The sequence below is a fragment of the Egretta garzetta genome, unplaced genomic scaffold (assembly GCF_000687185.1).
Source record: "Egretta garzetta isolate BGI_Z169 unplaced genomic scaffold, ASM68718v1 scaffold287, whole genome shotgun sequence".
In the NCBI taxonomy this organism is placed as follows: Eukaryota; Metazoa; Chordata; class Aves; order Pelecaniformes; family Ardeidae; genus Egretta; species Egretta garzetta.
Genome location: NW_009260435.1, coordinates 1474543 through 1492069, shown reverse-complemented (window position 1 = coordinate 1492069; position 17527 = coordinate 1474543). Strand labels below are relative to the sequence as shown.

General features: G+C 38.3%; 1 protein-coding gene across 1 annotated transcript in view; it reads right to left on the bottom strand.

Moving 5' to 3' along the window:
* NEO1 (neogenin 1) overlaps positions 1-15611 on the bottom strand; it is a 150412-nt gene extending 134801 nt beyond the window's left edge. Inside the window, exon 1 of the mRNA XM_035899461.1 lies at positions 15315-15611. Coding sequence (XP_035755354.1) covers positions 15315-15585 — 271 coding nt within the window. The 5' untranslated portion in view covers positions 15586-15611. The remainder of the gene's footprint in view (positions 1-15314) is intronic.
* Positions 15612-17527: the final 1916 nt, after the last annotated feature.

Sequence of the window (17527 nt, the reverse complement as noted above, 5' to 3'; positions counted from 1 at the left end):
CACCTCCTGCAGCAGTACACATCAAGAAAATACCCTTTCATCTACTAGTCCAGAGTCTTGCCATTACAGAGCTTTTCTCTTCCTCTTCAAAATATCAACTGATTAACCTGTAAGCCTGCATTTCCTTAACTTTCTATAATCATCTTCAAATGCATTACCACATAAGCAAACTCAGTCTTTCTATTTAAACTACAAACACTTTAAAAACTATTTTAAAGTTAACAATTTTAAAAAAATTATACTACTTTCTCAATGTATTGCCCAATCACTTCAATCAACAAGACTACACAAGAAGATCCAATTAAAATTAATTACATTTCTAATGAGCAAGCAGCACCCACTCTTCACCCACATGTTGCAAGACACTCATTTGATTCTATTACCCCATTTTTTGCTAAACAAACATTACTATAAATGATACTTTAGGGCTCTGATATTAAAGAGAATTTTTTCATGTTTGAAAAAGGCTTTTCCAACCTCAACGATGCTATGATCTCCAGGGCAACAGAAGGCTGCAGAGGAATTCACGTTTTCCCTGCCCAGGGCAGGCCTGTGTACCCTCACTCCATGGTCGCAAGCTGGTCAGATCTCGAGTCTTTGTGAGCATTTTTGCCATGTGCCTGAGTCTCCTCTATTGCTACTCCACAGACTGGATTTTAACATAATACTTTGGGTAATCATTAAATAGCTCTAAACACACACACACTACACATTTATGCAATTAACTGTTTCCCAAAGCTGGGTTTGGGCTTTTTTGGGGCATCTCAATGTGCTCAGCAAATGTCTTCCCTGTTTTTTCCCCTGATTATTTCTACTGCAGTAGGGAAAAAGTATAACACAGGAGTAGCTGACGTTTTTTTCCAACCTATTGCCTCCTGTATACCAGCTAGGAAAACCCTGCTGCCCAACGTTACTCTCACACAAGTTTCTCAAAACCTACCCAAGTCTACCCTAACTGTAGCAGTACCACCTACAAACACTGCCACCCCTCAGCTTTCCCCTTACAATCCGCCTGCATTAAACAGTTCTGCTCAAAGAGAGAGAGAGGGGGAATGATTATGCAAACTGCTGATAATTTTAACACACTTAAATTTTTTCCCCATTCTTGTTTGCCTAATTGAATTTGAACTTACAACAAATCCACAACTCCATTACTACTTTATTAAAATAGCCTCTTGGGAAGTGTGAAGATTTTAGCAAGTAGGTAAAGGAGTATAGAAACAAATCTTATTCTTAAAATAGCTACAACATCTGTTATCCTTCAGTGAAGCTCGGATCTTAAAGATGCTGCATATTTTGTTAGCACATCAGCTTCTCACCCGAACCCTGTTAAAAAATTAATAAGTCCAGCCATCTGTGGACACTTCATTAAATTATCGCAACTCCTTTCCTTCTCCTTTGCTTGAACATTATTCAGCATCATTTGTCTGAGTGGCAGAGGTGTGAAACGTTTTAAAATACAATTTTGTTACTAAGGCATATTTGATAGATCTCACTAGCAAATAGATTAGACTTCATAATCACAAAACATTCATGGAGAACAGAAGTCCAGCATTACCTGCATTAAGATAAGGCCAGATGCTTCTAGTCATTTCTACAAAGGAGAAACACAAACTACCACAGATTTTTTTTCCCCTCGCTTAGACAAATTAGGAGAGAATGCAACCTGGCCTAGAATCTGGGCAGGAGACAACTAGTCAGGGGAGAGAGTGTATTCTCAGAAGGTTTATAACATGAAGAGAAGAAAACCTACCAAACATCCTTGTTGGCTAAGCTAAAGGGAGAAGTACGTGGAATACGCAACAGGAATGAGGCATTCAGTACATAATCAGAATTCTGACTTTGCTAAACACAGACTCAGTAGCATAGTTAACATGGCATATACCTATAGTTCGGAACAGGCGATTGAAGTAGAGGTCTCCCAAGGCCCCTTCCATGCTCAATTATCCTATGACACTATGATACAAGGAAACTACACAGAAAACTGGAAAGATACAGCAAAATATTGCACAAAATAGCGTGCAAGGAGGAACATAATTATGGCTGTCAAAACAAACTTCTAAGAGGGGAAGTTAGAGCAAAATTGATCACGCCCTGGAGCACAGAGTCAGATTACACAAATTTGTGGTTGCCACCATCCCCTCTCAGACTTGGATCTGAGCTTTGCCACAGAACCACAAATTAAAAACAAAAGAGAGAAACCACACATACCAAAATTTACAAGGGTGTTTGGACTAGTAAAACACATCAGAATCTTCTTAAGTTTTACTCAAAGAAGTTTCTCACAAATTTTTAAACAAAACCTGTTTCTATAATTGTCCTTTACGTACCATTGATACTTTGCAAAGCCTAGTACCCCACAAGCCCAAACTGAAATACAGCAGCACAAGAGCAGAGCCATGTAGATGTCAGAACACATTCACGAACTGATGTGAACACATCTGACAGTGTTACAGATCAATTCTGATTTTGAACCAGCACACAGAATGCTCAGAGTACCTGTTGAACTCGGTCTATCAATAGAGACAAATACATACAGAGAGATGCTGACTTGTTAAGAAACTTTGCTTAGCCTGGAACAATTCCTTACACCCAAGCCAGGATACAATAATCCCAGTGAGCTTCTCTCGCAAAAGCTTGATGAAAAGAAGTGAGACAAAAGTAGTAAAATGATCTTGGTGAAACCACTAGAGTCGTGACTTGACAGCACAACACTAAGAAACAAGTCAAACATCCAGAAATAACTTCATGATGCCATTCTGCCAAACACTGCCTTTGACAGCAGTCCCAGGAATAATGAGGTACTAAAACAGACCAAGAAATAAAGAGAAGACATGATCTGCATCCTGATACTGTATCAACTGGGGTACAGGTTCCTAACTAAAAAAAATTTTTTATATATATAAATAAAAATAAATATTAAAGTACACACACACACGCGCGCGCACACGTGTATATAAAAGTATATTTTTTATATGTATAATATAAAAACAACACCTGAAAAGGCTGAGTGTGTGCTTCCTATGCTCTGCGACATCCCAAGCCTGCAGCAATGATCTAGGCTTACAGCCTGACCATCTCTAGCCTGGAGACGCAGTAGAGGAAAATTCCTCTACCAAACATCTTTGCTCATGAATAAGTAAGATCAGATCTGAGAAGGGATGAACGCCTGGTGCCTGATAACTTCAAAATGAAAGATAGGGAGAATAAAGAATTTGGAAGATCAAATACTTTTGACTTGGAAGAAAACAATTTAAGTAGGCTACCAGCATGCGGAATTTCATATTCAAAACTAGTTTACAATTGCTCAAACATATTTGTCCTTTCTGAGTTATGAGAGCATATTTTAACAGCAGGTCACCAGCAATAACGAAAATCAGACAACCTCACAGTCTTAACAAGATTGCTCTGCAGCTGCAGAATGCGTCCCGGCAGAATTTCTGATTAAGGTAACTGAATGTGTATAGCTGCTTAAGCTAGGAGTGAAGCAGTTATGGAAAGCCACCTGGTGCAATAAGGTTCAGCTATATTTTCAAAAACCTAACAATGTAGAAGGAAGAAATGCTAGGCAAGAATTTAATCCAGCCTTTCTTGATGGAAGTAGCTCAGACACCCACTAGAGGAAGCAAAAGAGATCAGAATTGAAGAACTGATCTTTGATCAGGTATTAAAAGCATTGAAAACCAATGACAACAAGCCTAGAGAACAGACCAAGGCTAAACAAACAAATCCAAATTCTAGTCAGGAGATATCAAGAAAAGACCAACAAATTATTCCAGGAATTAAACGGGAACAAGAAAGGCGATTCAAGGAAGATCTTCAAAAATACAGAGTTCATCGATGACAACCATAAAGTACAATAAACGTAGTAGGGGGCGAGGTGGGGGGTTTTGTCCATGGCACAGCGGAAGGTCAGGCTCAGAAAGTGCTGCAAGAAATGGCACAGGAATGCAGGGGAAAAAAATAATTCTGCTAATCGAGTAGGTGAAATAATAGCACCATTAAAATCAGAGACAGGGCTTGCAATTAGAGGGCCAAAAAAGAGAAAAGCTCCAGCATCAATAGCAGAAGTTCAAGGCAGCAGAAAAAGCTGCAGTAGCCACAGCAATTTGATCTCTACGCGCACTGAGAAACGTGGTAAGTAGACATTTTTAATAGCACAGAAAAATGAACTGAGGAGGTGTAAACTATGGGATAATTTATTTGGTACTGCTGAAGATCACTCTAATAGGGAGGACACTGAGGAAAGCACTGTGGAATTTTTTAAGAGAAGACCTTAAGATAAGGTACGCAGATTGCCTCATCATTTAAGAAACCTCAGGTCTTGATCAATTTTTTTTTAAAAAAGAAAAAAAAGTACAGGCTCACAATTTCTCTGAAATGAAATCAATATCCATAACAAAAGAAGAATAAGATCCAAGTGTTCTGGTGAAAGAAAAGAGCTTGACAGGTTAAATAATTTCAGATCCAGGCGAGGCTATCAATTCCGAAAGCTCATGTGAACAAACTATTCAAAGAAGATTAATGCACAGGGAGCACTGTCATGATAAATTTATCAAGAAACTGGAAGAAAGGAAAGATCAGAAAAACTTTTGCAGGCAACTATAGACAGTGACAAAGAAAGCTGGTACCTGACAACAGACATTTAGAGATAGGAAATAACCTAAACAATTTCACAGAGAAAGACTCAGAATCCCTGAATAGCAAAGAAACCCCTCAAAAATAGAGTACTTGAAGGCTGACATAGCAGGAGACACAAATACAAAGGGGAAAGAACTTCTGCAAATTCAAACATCTAGCTGAAACAGATGATGTTGAAAGACAACAAGGACGCATGTCAGAAAGGAGAAGAAAGACTAAAAGGAGTATAACTAGCAAATTATTCGACAAAACTGTAGCTCACTCAAAGGGATCCCGAGAAAAACAGCTAAGGTGTGGATTATCGCACTGCTGACCCCTGAATCATGGGCAGTTGCTGGCTATTAAGCTCATCATACCAGAGACATTTTTTTTTTTTAAAAGGTCTCTCCATAACAAAACCTTTCTTTGCTTTATTTTTGATGTGTTCGATTTAGGAACAGTCACAAAAAAAGCAGACTGATGCTGCATCTAATCCAGGAACGTGACTTCAGAAGCTATTAGAGAAGGAAGAGCAACACCTTTACAGAAACCTATAAATTATCTAGAGACATTGCCCCATTCTCACCCCCAAAACAGGGGCTGATACATGCAAATAAGTAGGAGTTGCAGGGGCTTTTAGTATTTTTTAACATTTTTATTTCTAGTGTACTTCTGTGGATGATGAGACATATCCTATGCTTTTAAGAATGTTACCAAGAACTAACCTCACTGAAAACAACCATAGCAAGTTTCATAACTCGATTTATCCTTATTAAAAATAATTTTCCTCCATTTTTTTTCCTTTTCATTGTCACTAAACTTCCTCTTGAATTTCTATTGTGAAAAAAAATAAAGGATTTATCACACACACTTTTCTGCCATATTTCTTACCCTTACTGCTTTTGTGTCAGCTTTCATTTGGGTAGATGTGATAGAACAAGTTCTTATCATCTTCAAAACACAATATTCAGTTGATCAAAACTCTGCACAATGCCAGCGTAGTGACCCTTCACTTTTACACTAATCAAAGCTGAAACGTCTTGTCGAATCCCATGCTAGAAAACTCCCAGTTAAGAATACAGCCTGCATATATAACTATCGCTTGCCTGACAGTTCGGGTTTTAGCAAGCAATCTATGCGAAAACTTGTCAAGCAAAATTACAAAAGGGATTGCTGGTGCTGACATGCAGAACATAAGTAAGGAAAAATACATACTTGAGTGAAAATATTAACAAATGAGAAAGTTAATCTGAACAAAATTTAACCAACTTTCTTGTTTAGGAGTGCTGATGCATCATCAACATGCTCTCACTTTCTACTTTTGTATCACCATCTAGAATCACCCACCGACAGATCATCTACTATAAACTCAAGTGATTTTAGAAATTTGGCACCAAAGCTCCCTTCCACAGAATTCATGCTTCTCTAGAAATTAGCTATTGCTAATTATAGGACTTAACAATTTAAGTCGCAAACTGGTACTGATAAAACCTTATCTTTTTGGTTTGTAACGACATGGAACATGGCACCTAAGATAATGCCTAATTAAGAAAACCTTAACATAATGAATGACCCCTGGATTTAAACACTTCTGTGCTGCTTGTTTAAGAACCAAGATTAGCTACCCCAACCTTCTTAAACAAGATGGTGCAGAAGGGAGATTTCCAGTACATGGAAATGGAATAGCTGGTAACAGACACCTGAGGTTTCACCAATTTGGATTTTTTCCTGCATTTACCCATCTGAGAAAAGGATCCATAATCATTCCTCTGCCCTTTTCTGACCAGGCTCCGTAGGACATCTCATTGCACTAAATATTAACACCGTTCTAGAAAATACAGACCAGTTTGTTTTTTTCTGAACAGTAATATTAAATTGTAACTAAAGCAGAAAGCTCAGGCACAAGTCTTAGCGATCTACTTGTGCCCCCTCTCCTATAGCTGCAGGAGAGGATTTGTTACCCTCCAACAAGCACAAATAAGCTTTAAGTAGCTCACTGACCCCACACAATTTAGGGACAGGGATAGTAGTCAAAATAGGCTCTTTGATTTTATTCAGTATTAGATGTAATAAACTTTAAACACAAAAGCTTAAGAAAACCTGCAGTTTTAAATTGGAACATTGGGTTTGGCATCATTCAACTAGCAAATTAGAATCTCTTCACCTAGGCTAGAACTTGGTCATTAGGTATCAATGAAGAGTTTAAAAATACGCAGGTCTAAAATTCTCCTGCTGTGGGCTTTCACCCAGCACCAGAATAATCAGTTCAGCCGCAGACAAATTGTGCGGCTATCTGCTTCAGATGTGGCAAGAAGCTGTCTCACATTAAATCAGAACTTGGTATACCACTTTCGTATGAGTTGCTGGACAGAAGGCAGCACTTGAAAAAGCAGGATAAATTAACTGGATAGGCGAGAACTTGAAATCAGGCTCGAGGAATTACAGGAAGCAATTCCTGGCATATGCACCAGAAAAAATAAGGGAGACAGACCAATTGCTGCCCAAGAGAGAACAGGTCCTGGCTCAGAATCAACACTTCTTCCCCTCCTCAGTCTGGAGAAGTTACTACATTGATACCCTGCTGATCTCTCCAACATTTTCAGTCCACGTATGAAACGCCACAGTTTCAGTTTGATTAGGTTTCTACTGATTCATTTTAAAAGAATTCTTTCAGCCGTGAGCAGTTCCAAGCCTCTCCTGCCACGCCCCCTAAAAAGAATTAAATTCAACCAAATTCCAGAAGAAAAATTGTACCCTAACTCTCAAATGCCATGCGAGAGGTATACGAGTCATTCGAGATCAGAGTTTCACATCAACACCATTTTGTTTTGGCATGTGTCTGGGTTTTGTTGGAAAGGAAGGAGGAAAGAAGTAGCTGGTACAACAGCACTCTCACAAAGGCAAACCTTCTCAGGTTGCATACCCAAAAAGCAAAGCACTCAATATCAAAAATTACTTCAATTGCTTCAGTTCCCATCTCCCAAATTTATGCACTGTAAAAAAAAAAAAAAGAAAAAAGAAAAAAGTAAATTACATAGACAAAGTCTACGAATTCATTTTTCCTAACCTTACGCTGAAGGTATTTGTAATAGTTTTGAATTTGGACCTTTGCTTCTAGTCCAAGTACTAGCACAGGTCAGTCCAAAGGCTCACAGATTTTTTTTTTTTTCCTCACTTTAACTGGACAAGTGTGGATTGTAAGAATATAGAATGACGTATAAGGTAGAACATTTATTGTCTTAAATGTCTCAACTCTCACATTTTTAATAACAGCTGACGGAAGCTGTACAAACTGCAGTTTTGTTAAAACCACCTTTCCCATTTACCCGTCATTGAAAAGAAATGCATTTTCATCTAAGCTAACTTGTTACAGAGTGAAGTGAAAAATGCAGAAGCTTTTTTCATAGAAAATGTACTTTTGCAAGAAAAATTTATCACCCCTGTCACTTTTACTGGTTAAATGCTCCTAAGTACCCTCCACTGAAGTATCCAGGCTCCTAGGTTTTTTCCAATTCCAAGGCACAGAAAGTTCTTTATTCATGAAGATCAGATCAAGAGGGTTTTTTCCCACCTCACTCTTAAAGGAAATATGCAATACTGAGTAAAAAAATTGCTGTTATTTCTAACCTAACTGCATCTTCCAGGAGCTGGTATACGCACAGTTTGTTCTGCTCAGCCACTGAACTAAAGCTCATCCTCTAGGGACGGCACAGACACACACGGCCCAGTCAGAAATAAAATGCTATTCAGTTGTTATCTTAGAAGTTAGGCAAACTTTGCAAAATACATGAGGTTCCAGAACATACAACCTGGCTACTTCTATGCGGTTCTTAGCAGTTATGGCAAAAAGCAGAGATGAAATTTCAACTCTAATTAAAGTTTGAGCAAAATGTTTAACTATGCACCATTGTTTATATATAAATAAATTATTTTTATATTAAATAGCTAAATCCTAGAACATACCAGAAATTAAGGTCTCACAACCACAACATATCTCCTTGATGACATGCCTTGCATAGATCTAGCTTTAGTTGCAAGAACACATCCATCCAGGTCCTCCTCCCTCCCACAAGCCATGCTCAGGGAATAATCCTGTCCTGGATAATCATCTCTTGGCCACAACTTTGCCTACCGCCTATCATCCAAAAACTGTAATGGATACTGAATTACTTATTTCTACATGTTCTTCTCTCAGTGTCCTCATTTACAGGATCTTGGTATATTATAAAAAGTAATACTCTAAATTTATTGAAGAGAAAGTCTTTATTAGCCCATTGAGAAAAAGGCAAAGCATGGAGATCTTCTTGATACCATATAATGAGCCTGCAATAGAAGCAGGATTAGACAGCAGCATCTCCTGGCTCATAACTCAGTTAATTCCTCCAAGATACGTTACATTAAATACCACAGCAGTTGCTCATCCAGGCCTCCTCCAATTTCAGTGGCACTTACACAGACAGCTCTTCTAGTCATCAATTTGGAAGCCCAAAGCTAGGTACAGTCAAGATGCAAAGAAACCGTAAAAAGGCAATCTAGCCTGCTAAAACTTGGAACAATTTCTCAAGTGCAGTTCACTCTCTACAACTGATGTACTGGCATCAAGTAAATCACATCACTCAAGCACAACTCAAGGGCTTGGCAGCCTCATTATCGAGAGGTTCTGTGCAATGCTACGCAGCAGGTTAGAGAATTACAGTTCACAGCTTTCTGCCTCTAGTCTTACGTCCCCTGCTCACTAAGGAACCACTTTCACTTTTTGCAATCCCCTGACAAAGGGGTTATGTATCTCCCAAGCTGTACGAGACCCAATGGAGTGACAGCATGGAGCATTTCTTTCACCACATAACCCTATCCAACCTCCTGGCCCGCGAGTTTGATTCTGTACACGGATGGACACAGGTCAGACTGAAAGAAAGCAATTGTGTACTGCATATCACATGGATACGACCCTGCCATATAGAAAGGGACAGGCAATTGCATCGTCAACACATTCTGACACTTAGCCTTCAGATACTTTGATTTCACAAACAAAAATATCACTACAAAGGTTTTAAATGAAGTTCTGAAAGGAAAAGCAGTGAAGACAAATTTTATTAATAAAGCTGCAATGATCCCTCCACCATGCCACAGCAGTAGGATCTGAAGCCGGAGGCATCAGCAGTCCAGCAGAGCCTGAGCTGAATGAACTAACAGGAGGAAGAAGAGGAGGATTTATTCAGGTCAGAAAAGTAGAGAACTACAGAGAACACCAGGAGCACAAAGTGCTAGAGCATCCCTGGAATTAAACTCCAAATCTTTCTTCCAAGTAGGTATCCAATGTGCCTCAACCCCCTCAAGTTGAGTAACTTCTAGTTATAAATGGAAAAGGTTTTCAACACAAAACAATACTCGAAGCTTCACCATCATAGTTTTCAGAATTACTTTTCAGGAAGAAACAGTGCTCAGTCTGGACGGTGCTGCACATGTAATGTTTTCAGATGGTTCCAAAAGAAATACTAAGTTTTTACTAAATCCAAACCCGCTTTTTCTGATTATTGAACCCTTTTAAGATTTTGATACTACACGGCAGGAATATTTCTTAATAGAAGTGATTTGCCTGTACTTCTTTTTAAAAGTAATTACAAAATGAAGGTTTGAAAATAAAATTTCTGTGAATATTTAAATGAGAAATAATAATATAATGACATTGTTTAATCACAGTGGGAGAAGAAAAGAAGGTCATAAGTTATCAGCAGGTGCTTTTTGAATTAATGAAATTTGGACATACCCAAAAGTTAGTATCAAGGCAGCGACACAGCTACCTCATCCCAGCCGAGCAAGTTACATGTAAAGCTCAAAGCCGAGAATTATCAAATGCAAAAGATAAGTGGAAGAGGAGAAAGAAAAACAGATCGATTCTTTTGGGGGGGAAAAAGACAACAAGAGCTGAAATAAATAATTTAGTGAACAGTCTTTAAATGGATATATAGAACTCAAATCCGTATGATGTGCCACTGTCACACTTCAGACCTTTCAGATCTTCACATTTCTGTTCTCTCAATAAAAGTTTTATGAAAGCTTTAACTAAGTAGCAGTAAATAGTGGCTGGAAAAAAAATCATCTCGGGAATATTTATAAAATAGTAGAGTTATACTTTTTACTAAAATACAGTAATTTTAAAAAATTTACTAGAATACTAAAAATACACTAAAATTATTTTTCCAATATTAATTACAGACACAGCTCCCCAACATGTTTTATTTCTTTTTCTTAATCCCTGTTTTGTAAGACCTATTCCAACCCTTCAGCCTTCTTAAGATCTAACTGGCACTTAAGTAGCAAAGACAGATTTGCATTTGAAAAGCCAGTTAAAGAAAACATACTGTAGACTGATTAAAAAGTGTTGTGACTTTACATAGATTAGGCAGTTCCTTTGACCTTCCCTAGTTCGAATCCATCATAATAATGGCAAAACCTGTATGTTACCCAGACTATATGATCACCACACAATCTCCCTCCACTACCCTAATTTTTGGGTGGTTTCAGTGAAAGAAAGCAAAACCACTTTTAAAAATATATTAATAATTTCATCAATCCAATGTAAAGCATGATAACACAGTTAAATTTGCACAAAGAAAGAAAGAAATGCTGGAAACTACAATCTCAACCTTCATTTGGTAGAAGGAACCAAAATGTGGAAGCACACACTTAACAGGAGAGAGGGATAAGAGTATTCTGAAACAAGCGATCATTAAAGAAAACTAAAAAATTTCTTGCTGTTTGCAATTCCTAAAAATCAAATCTTTTCTACTAGAACTCCGGTAGTAGTAAATAACTTACTGCCAAGGTGTGGTAGCATACAACTTCAAGTTACAGGCTAATTGTGCTGATTTAAAGTATTCTTCATAATGGGATATTTTATCATAACTTCTAACTTGTTTTCTACAATCACATGAGAAACTAGATTAAAGAAGGAAAAAAGATTTCTATCCGAGTCTCAGTTGCCACAAAAAACTTGATTCTCACACCTCAAAAAAACCAAAGAGTACAGGCTTCTCATTCATTACCACATATGGAAAAGGTCCTTTAAAAGCGCATTGTCAAATGCACTACATACCTGCCAATCCACACCATCATCAGTATTCCCATCATGACACATTCATAGCACTGTATCAAAAACATAAATTGAAGCAAGAAACCGAGAAAGTAGGTGTCTAACATCAAGCATTCAGTCACTGTCTGGCCAGTCCACATTCAGGTACTGAGAGTGTGCGTTTGGGTTTGATTTTTTCATACAACGGTTGACTAAGCCCCTCTGTCACCCTGCAACACCCTGCATTATCGGTATCTGTCATCCTATGTCAAGAAAAGAGCTTCAGTTTCTGACGTATAAAAATTTTAGATCCATCAAACTATAACATATAAGAAGTCCATTAAATAATTTGAGAAGTTTATCAAAATTTATCAGCATGTTAGACCTTTATGCAAGACTCACATCAGGTAGATTGTTCTGTGTTATCTGTCAGCTGTTAGGGAAAACAGTGCAGTTAAGACTAAAATCTCAAAGCCTATATCCATTCATATATATTTTCCTTTGCAGGTAATGAAGTTATTTAACAACTAAGTAGCAGCTAAAACATGCAAGCTATGCTTCATAATAGTCTCTTTTGAAGAGCTCAGGTGCATCACAGTACAGCGTTCATGCACACCAGATGAATTCAGCATACCGCTGCTCAGTTAGGAAGGGAATTAGCTGCCTCCCACTGTTATCTTGAGGCCAAGGAGAGACCAGACTATGCTAACCATCCCCACGCTTACTGCAGCCTGAGAGCTTCCAATTAAAAGAGGGGGGAAGAAATATTAAAAACCATGGATAAAACTGAGGGATTCAAATGAGGTCGAGAACGGCAATACAGTTAAACCAGAATTTAAGTATTCCGCCTCTTATTCCAAAGCCTTCAGCAACCAAAGCCACCCTTCCCCCTAACTAAAGGATTAAACTGTGTAGCCTTTTGCCCAGCTCTTGGCACTTAACTGGGTTAGTAAATAGGTTTTCACACACCTACATTTGACAAATCTTTTGGAGCAGCAGAATGACTTATGCACACTGCAGCCAGAGGATGCTCTTGTGCGGGTTTTTAACTGAACAGGATGGCATAAGGTAATGCAGAACACGTGTCAAGAGCATTTCCTCTATTCTGAACAAAAAAAAATTCCAATTTTTATTACATGGTATTGATCAATAATCTTTAATACAGCCGCTAGGCCAACATGAGACAAAGGGTGCATGGTAAACATTCTTATTGGCTTGGGTTAGACTATAGTTGTTTAGTTTTCTAGCAAAGATTTTTTGAAAACAAAACTCACCAGAATTGCCTTGGTTTGTTTGGGTTTGGGTTTTTTGTTTGTTTAGGTTTTTTGTTTATTTGGGGTTTTTATTTGTTTTAAATACTAAAAGGTTCTCTAAGATTCCATCATTTTAAAAAACTATCAATTAAAATAGTATCTTCTACATTGATCCAGAAAAATTGAACTGGAAATTCTGAAGACTTTTTGGATTACCTTAATTTTTAACCCCATTAACCTCACCTAATGATCATACAGACCAGAATGATAACAGAAGCAAGATGGTGAATGATCTCATGTGGAAAGCAGCAGAATTAATCACAACAGCAGCAATGTAAGAAGGTGGTAATTGCCAGAGATAAGTGTGTGAGAACTGCTTTTATTGTCCTCGTTGCCAAACTTAGAAATGTATTTCTCATTCAGAGACTCTGAGAGTCACTCCTTTAAGTTATAAAACCCCATTTTTTTTATTTCTGACATTTCTGATGTTTCATAACAATGCTACAAGCTAACTTAATCGAAACAACATCAGAATATAAATGACAGTAAGCAGCAGCTCTGGGAGATGCTGTAGCACTAGTCAGAAAGAATTCATTACCTCCAGACATTTCTTAAAGCAAAGAAAAAAAAAAAAACTGTTTGAAAAAAGCTGGCAAACATAATTAAAGAAACAAAAGAAAACTGCTTCACAGGCTTCTTTCCTAGTTACATTGCCTTCATTTACCTTCTTTTGGCTGCTGTTTCAAGTCTCACTCTTACAAAGTAATTGTAAGTCTCTTCCAGCTATACGGTTTACAAAACAGACAGTCTGACACTCCCGATCCCCCAGATATAAGCAAATGACATTGTGAAAACAGATGACCTTCCCCAGTTGTATTCTTTATTTTTACCTGCAAAAATCACCTGCTTACTGCTTTCTACCCCCTAAATAAAAGCTATTACCAAGTCACATCTAAAGGTTACTCAAAACACCAAAGGTGAGGTTATGACTCGGGCTTCTTGATGTCTGTCAGGAAAGCTTTAAGCCTTTCGCTGTTTGTTACTTTTCAAACTTCCTTGTTCATACCTCAAGAAATAGAGAAATGCAAATGATACCCTAAGGGTCAAAAAGACCCCAAATGTAAAACGGCTTACATGTATAAGATTTAGGCCTTATTGTCTAGCTTGCTGTTACCTTGCTAAAATTAGTTTTGTCTAGCTTGCAGTTGCTTTGTTAAAGTCAGTAGTGTCTAGCTTGGATCTTTTTTGTTCTTCTTAAAGTCTGTAGTATAGTTACTTAGTGAATTTAGAACCCTTTTCAAGGACGGGAAGAATCGGGAGGGGATGAAGCAAAAAGATAATAACAGTTTGCCAAGGTTGCCAGACTAGAAGGAATGAGAACTAATTGATGTAGAAAGATTTGTGGCTCCTTACAAAGGACAGTTTTTTGATAAGAACCAGGTGTTTACCTCAAGAGCTGGTCTACACCAACCCTGCAGTTTGGGCAAGAGCCAAGGAGCAACTGAGTCTGCGCAAGAACAAGGGGTTACTAGCGGTGACGAAGAGGAGCCATCGGCCTTCATCCCCACGACCCCCGACGACCACCACCAGGAGGCACTGAGCAGGCGCAGTGGGGAGGGACTTATGGAAATGACCTCCTGAAGCTAATTTTAATACAAAGCAGAGACAGGTTATGCATATATATAGGCATATCGGAAAAATTCATACATATGTAATACTTTGCTACATATAAACGGACAAGTTGCCGCTTGATGGTATGCGCATTAGGTGGAGCGATCCCCCGTGCATCCGGTGCCGTGAATAAAGAATGCCTGCCTTCTAACACTACATTGGTGTTATGAGGTTCATTCTTCCCGATTTCGGTGACACAAACCCCCAGCACTCCTGCTTTCTCCACCACTCTTCCAGTTCTTTAGGGACTGTACACATCACTAGCTTTTAGGAGCTTCCCAAATGTTTCATGACAAAGGGCAGATATATCTCAACATATAAGCAGCCAGAGAAACTTATTTTTAAGGGTATTTATACATAAAATAGAACCCTACTCTTTTACACCTTCTAAGCTGTGGTAAATCATCATTGTGATTACATGCTCCTGATACCTTTTTTTAATCCACTCATTTCAGTTTTCCTGATCTTCAGCATTTCCTGAAAAATACCCACACATTAAGCTGCTTAGACATCTATGACAACTTTCAGCTAGTAAAAAAGAAAGATAGGGTCCCAGTCTCACTGATAAGTGATGAAACCATCTTCTCCTTTCGCCTTTCTCTTTTTGCAAGGGCAGACTATACATTTGCATTTTCGTGCTGTTAGTTACACTTAACAACAACAAAACAAAAAAAAACCAAAAAACAAAAGAGACTTACCTGCTACCATGAGCTTAGCTGTTCTGCTGACAATGGTCCCCAGGCTTTCCACAGTAGCCACACATTGATAATATCCTTCATCGGGTTTATTATGCTTGGAATGCACCACACTGTTTATTAATAAAGATCCATCTGGGAGCAACTGGCGACGGTCATCTGATACCAAATTTAGAAAAGCCCCATCTTTTTTCCATTCAATTTTTGGAGAAGTTTCACAATAAGCTGAACAGTTCATGACAACAGAAGCTCCACGAACTGACAGAACGTCCATCGGCTCCACCAGAAAGTAAAAAGGAGTGAAGGTTCTTACAAGGGATCCTGTAAAACACAAATCATATCACACAGTTTTTGGGTTACCTTTCTACATTTTTTTAAACATAAAAGGCATCCTCATTTCAAAATACTGTAATGTGCACAAGACCTATCACTACTTGCAATATTGTCTCCCTGCACAGAATAGAAATAGCCTGGCCTATACGGCAGTATTTTCTGCTTTGGCTATTTACCTCAATGGACTCCTAAACTCAAAGAGGTTTTCATCCCTGTAAGATATTCATCTGCTCTTATGGGAACTGGTGTGGTTAATAGTCCTGAGCAATCCACTGCAGACAGAAGTCTGCCTCATCAAAACTTACGAAAACTGATATATGTGCTCGAGCACCACATTTACAACAAAATAAGCACACTGTTAAAGCTCTCTTTTGGGCCATCTGTGGTATGGCTGCTGTAACACAGCAGTGTGGTAATTTGTTTTGTATAACAAAGGTTAAGAAACATTAAAAATAATTCAGTCCTCAAGAGAGAGTCACCAATCCTGAGCTTCACTCATCATGCAAGTGCCATAAAACTTTTTTTTTTACTTCTATTCTAGTTCAGGATAAACATGATTACTTTTCCATTTTAAGTATTCCCAAAAGACTTCTATAATTAACATCTACTTTCCATTAAGAAGTGAATTTTAATTACTGTATTTCTGGTGTATTTGGTCAAGCAGAAAGATTGTGTGTCAATATCACTTTGACTTGTTTTAACTTAATCATCCAAAGAAAACAAAGAAGAATAATTCTTTCAGGGATGAACAGTTTTTGAAATCAGCATAATGTTGAGTTGAAAGAAAACAGGGTCTTTGTTTTTCAAGCCAACCTTAGAAATACTATCAAGGCTCCCCTCCTATATTCTGACTAACTCCACCTTCCCTCCACTTGGGTACAAGGAGTAGGATATGTGTACAAAACATCACAGCAATATAGACTGAAATACCGCTAGCTGTCTACAGGCAAACCAAAACTGAAAGCGCACAGACTAAAAGGCTATTTGATAGGGCTTCTGAAGCAAGTCACTTCAACCCAGAGCTGCAGCAATTGCTCCTGTCTCTACAGAAAGCAAGCAAGCTGCAGAGGGACACACTTAAAAATGCCAGCTGAAAACAAACACGCAGTCAAACTTCCACGGCCTTTTTGCAAGGCCTAGAAAATAACTATTTTCCACAGACGCAACAGCTAAATAACAATCGTAAGGAATAAAGTATGTTTTAGAAGCACTGTGCCTACTAATGTGCCCTCAACATGAAGGGGCAGGCTCAGACTACCCTTGGGCAAACATTTTAACAATAACTATTTGAAGTCAGAGGCTGTTCAGAAACCAGAAGGAAGATTCCACCGGCAAAGCTATCTGTTAGCATGCGCTCCAGAGCAAACCAGGGAAAAAAATCCGTTGGTCTTTAAAGCCTGTATATACTGCTTACCAAGAGAGAGAGAGGGGAAAAAAAAAAAAAAAAAAAGAATCTTGAACTTGGGGGAGCAGGCTTTGTCTCCCAATTACATATAGTCTTTAAAATGAATGGTCAGACAATATAATAAAGCAACAAAGACAGACCTGTTCTCCATTGTACCGCACATGAGATACTACATTATTTTTATCTGACACTGGTATAGCAAACCTATCCGTAAACCAGTTTATTTGATCTGGCAGTAAAGCAGTTCACAATACAGTGAGAACGTTTTTCCTTTTAAGCACTTCTCCTAAGAATGGGAAGGCCATCTGTAACACTTGTTGTGATAAATGACCGAGTCCCAAATAGGGTTTCAATCAAAATTAACAATTTATTAAACGAATAAAGGCAAGCAAACAGCGCTGGGTGCGCCAGGAGCCTCTGCTCTACCAAGACACACACCATACAGTTCTTGTTTCTGGGTTATATATCCCCCCGCAAT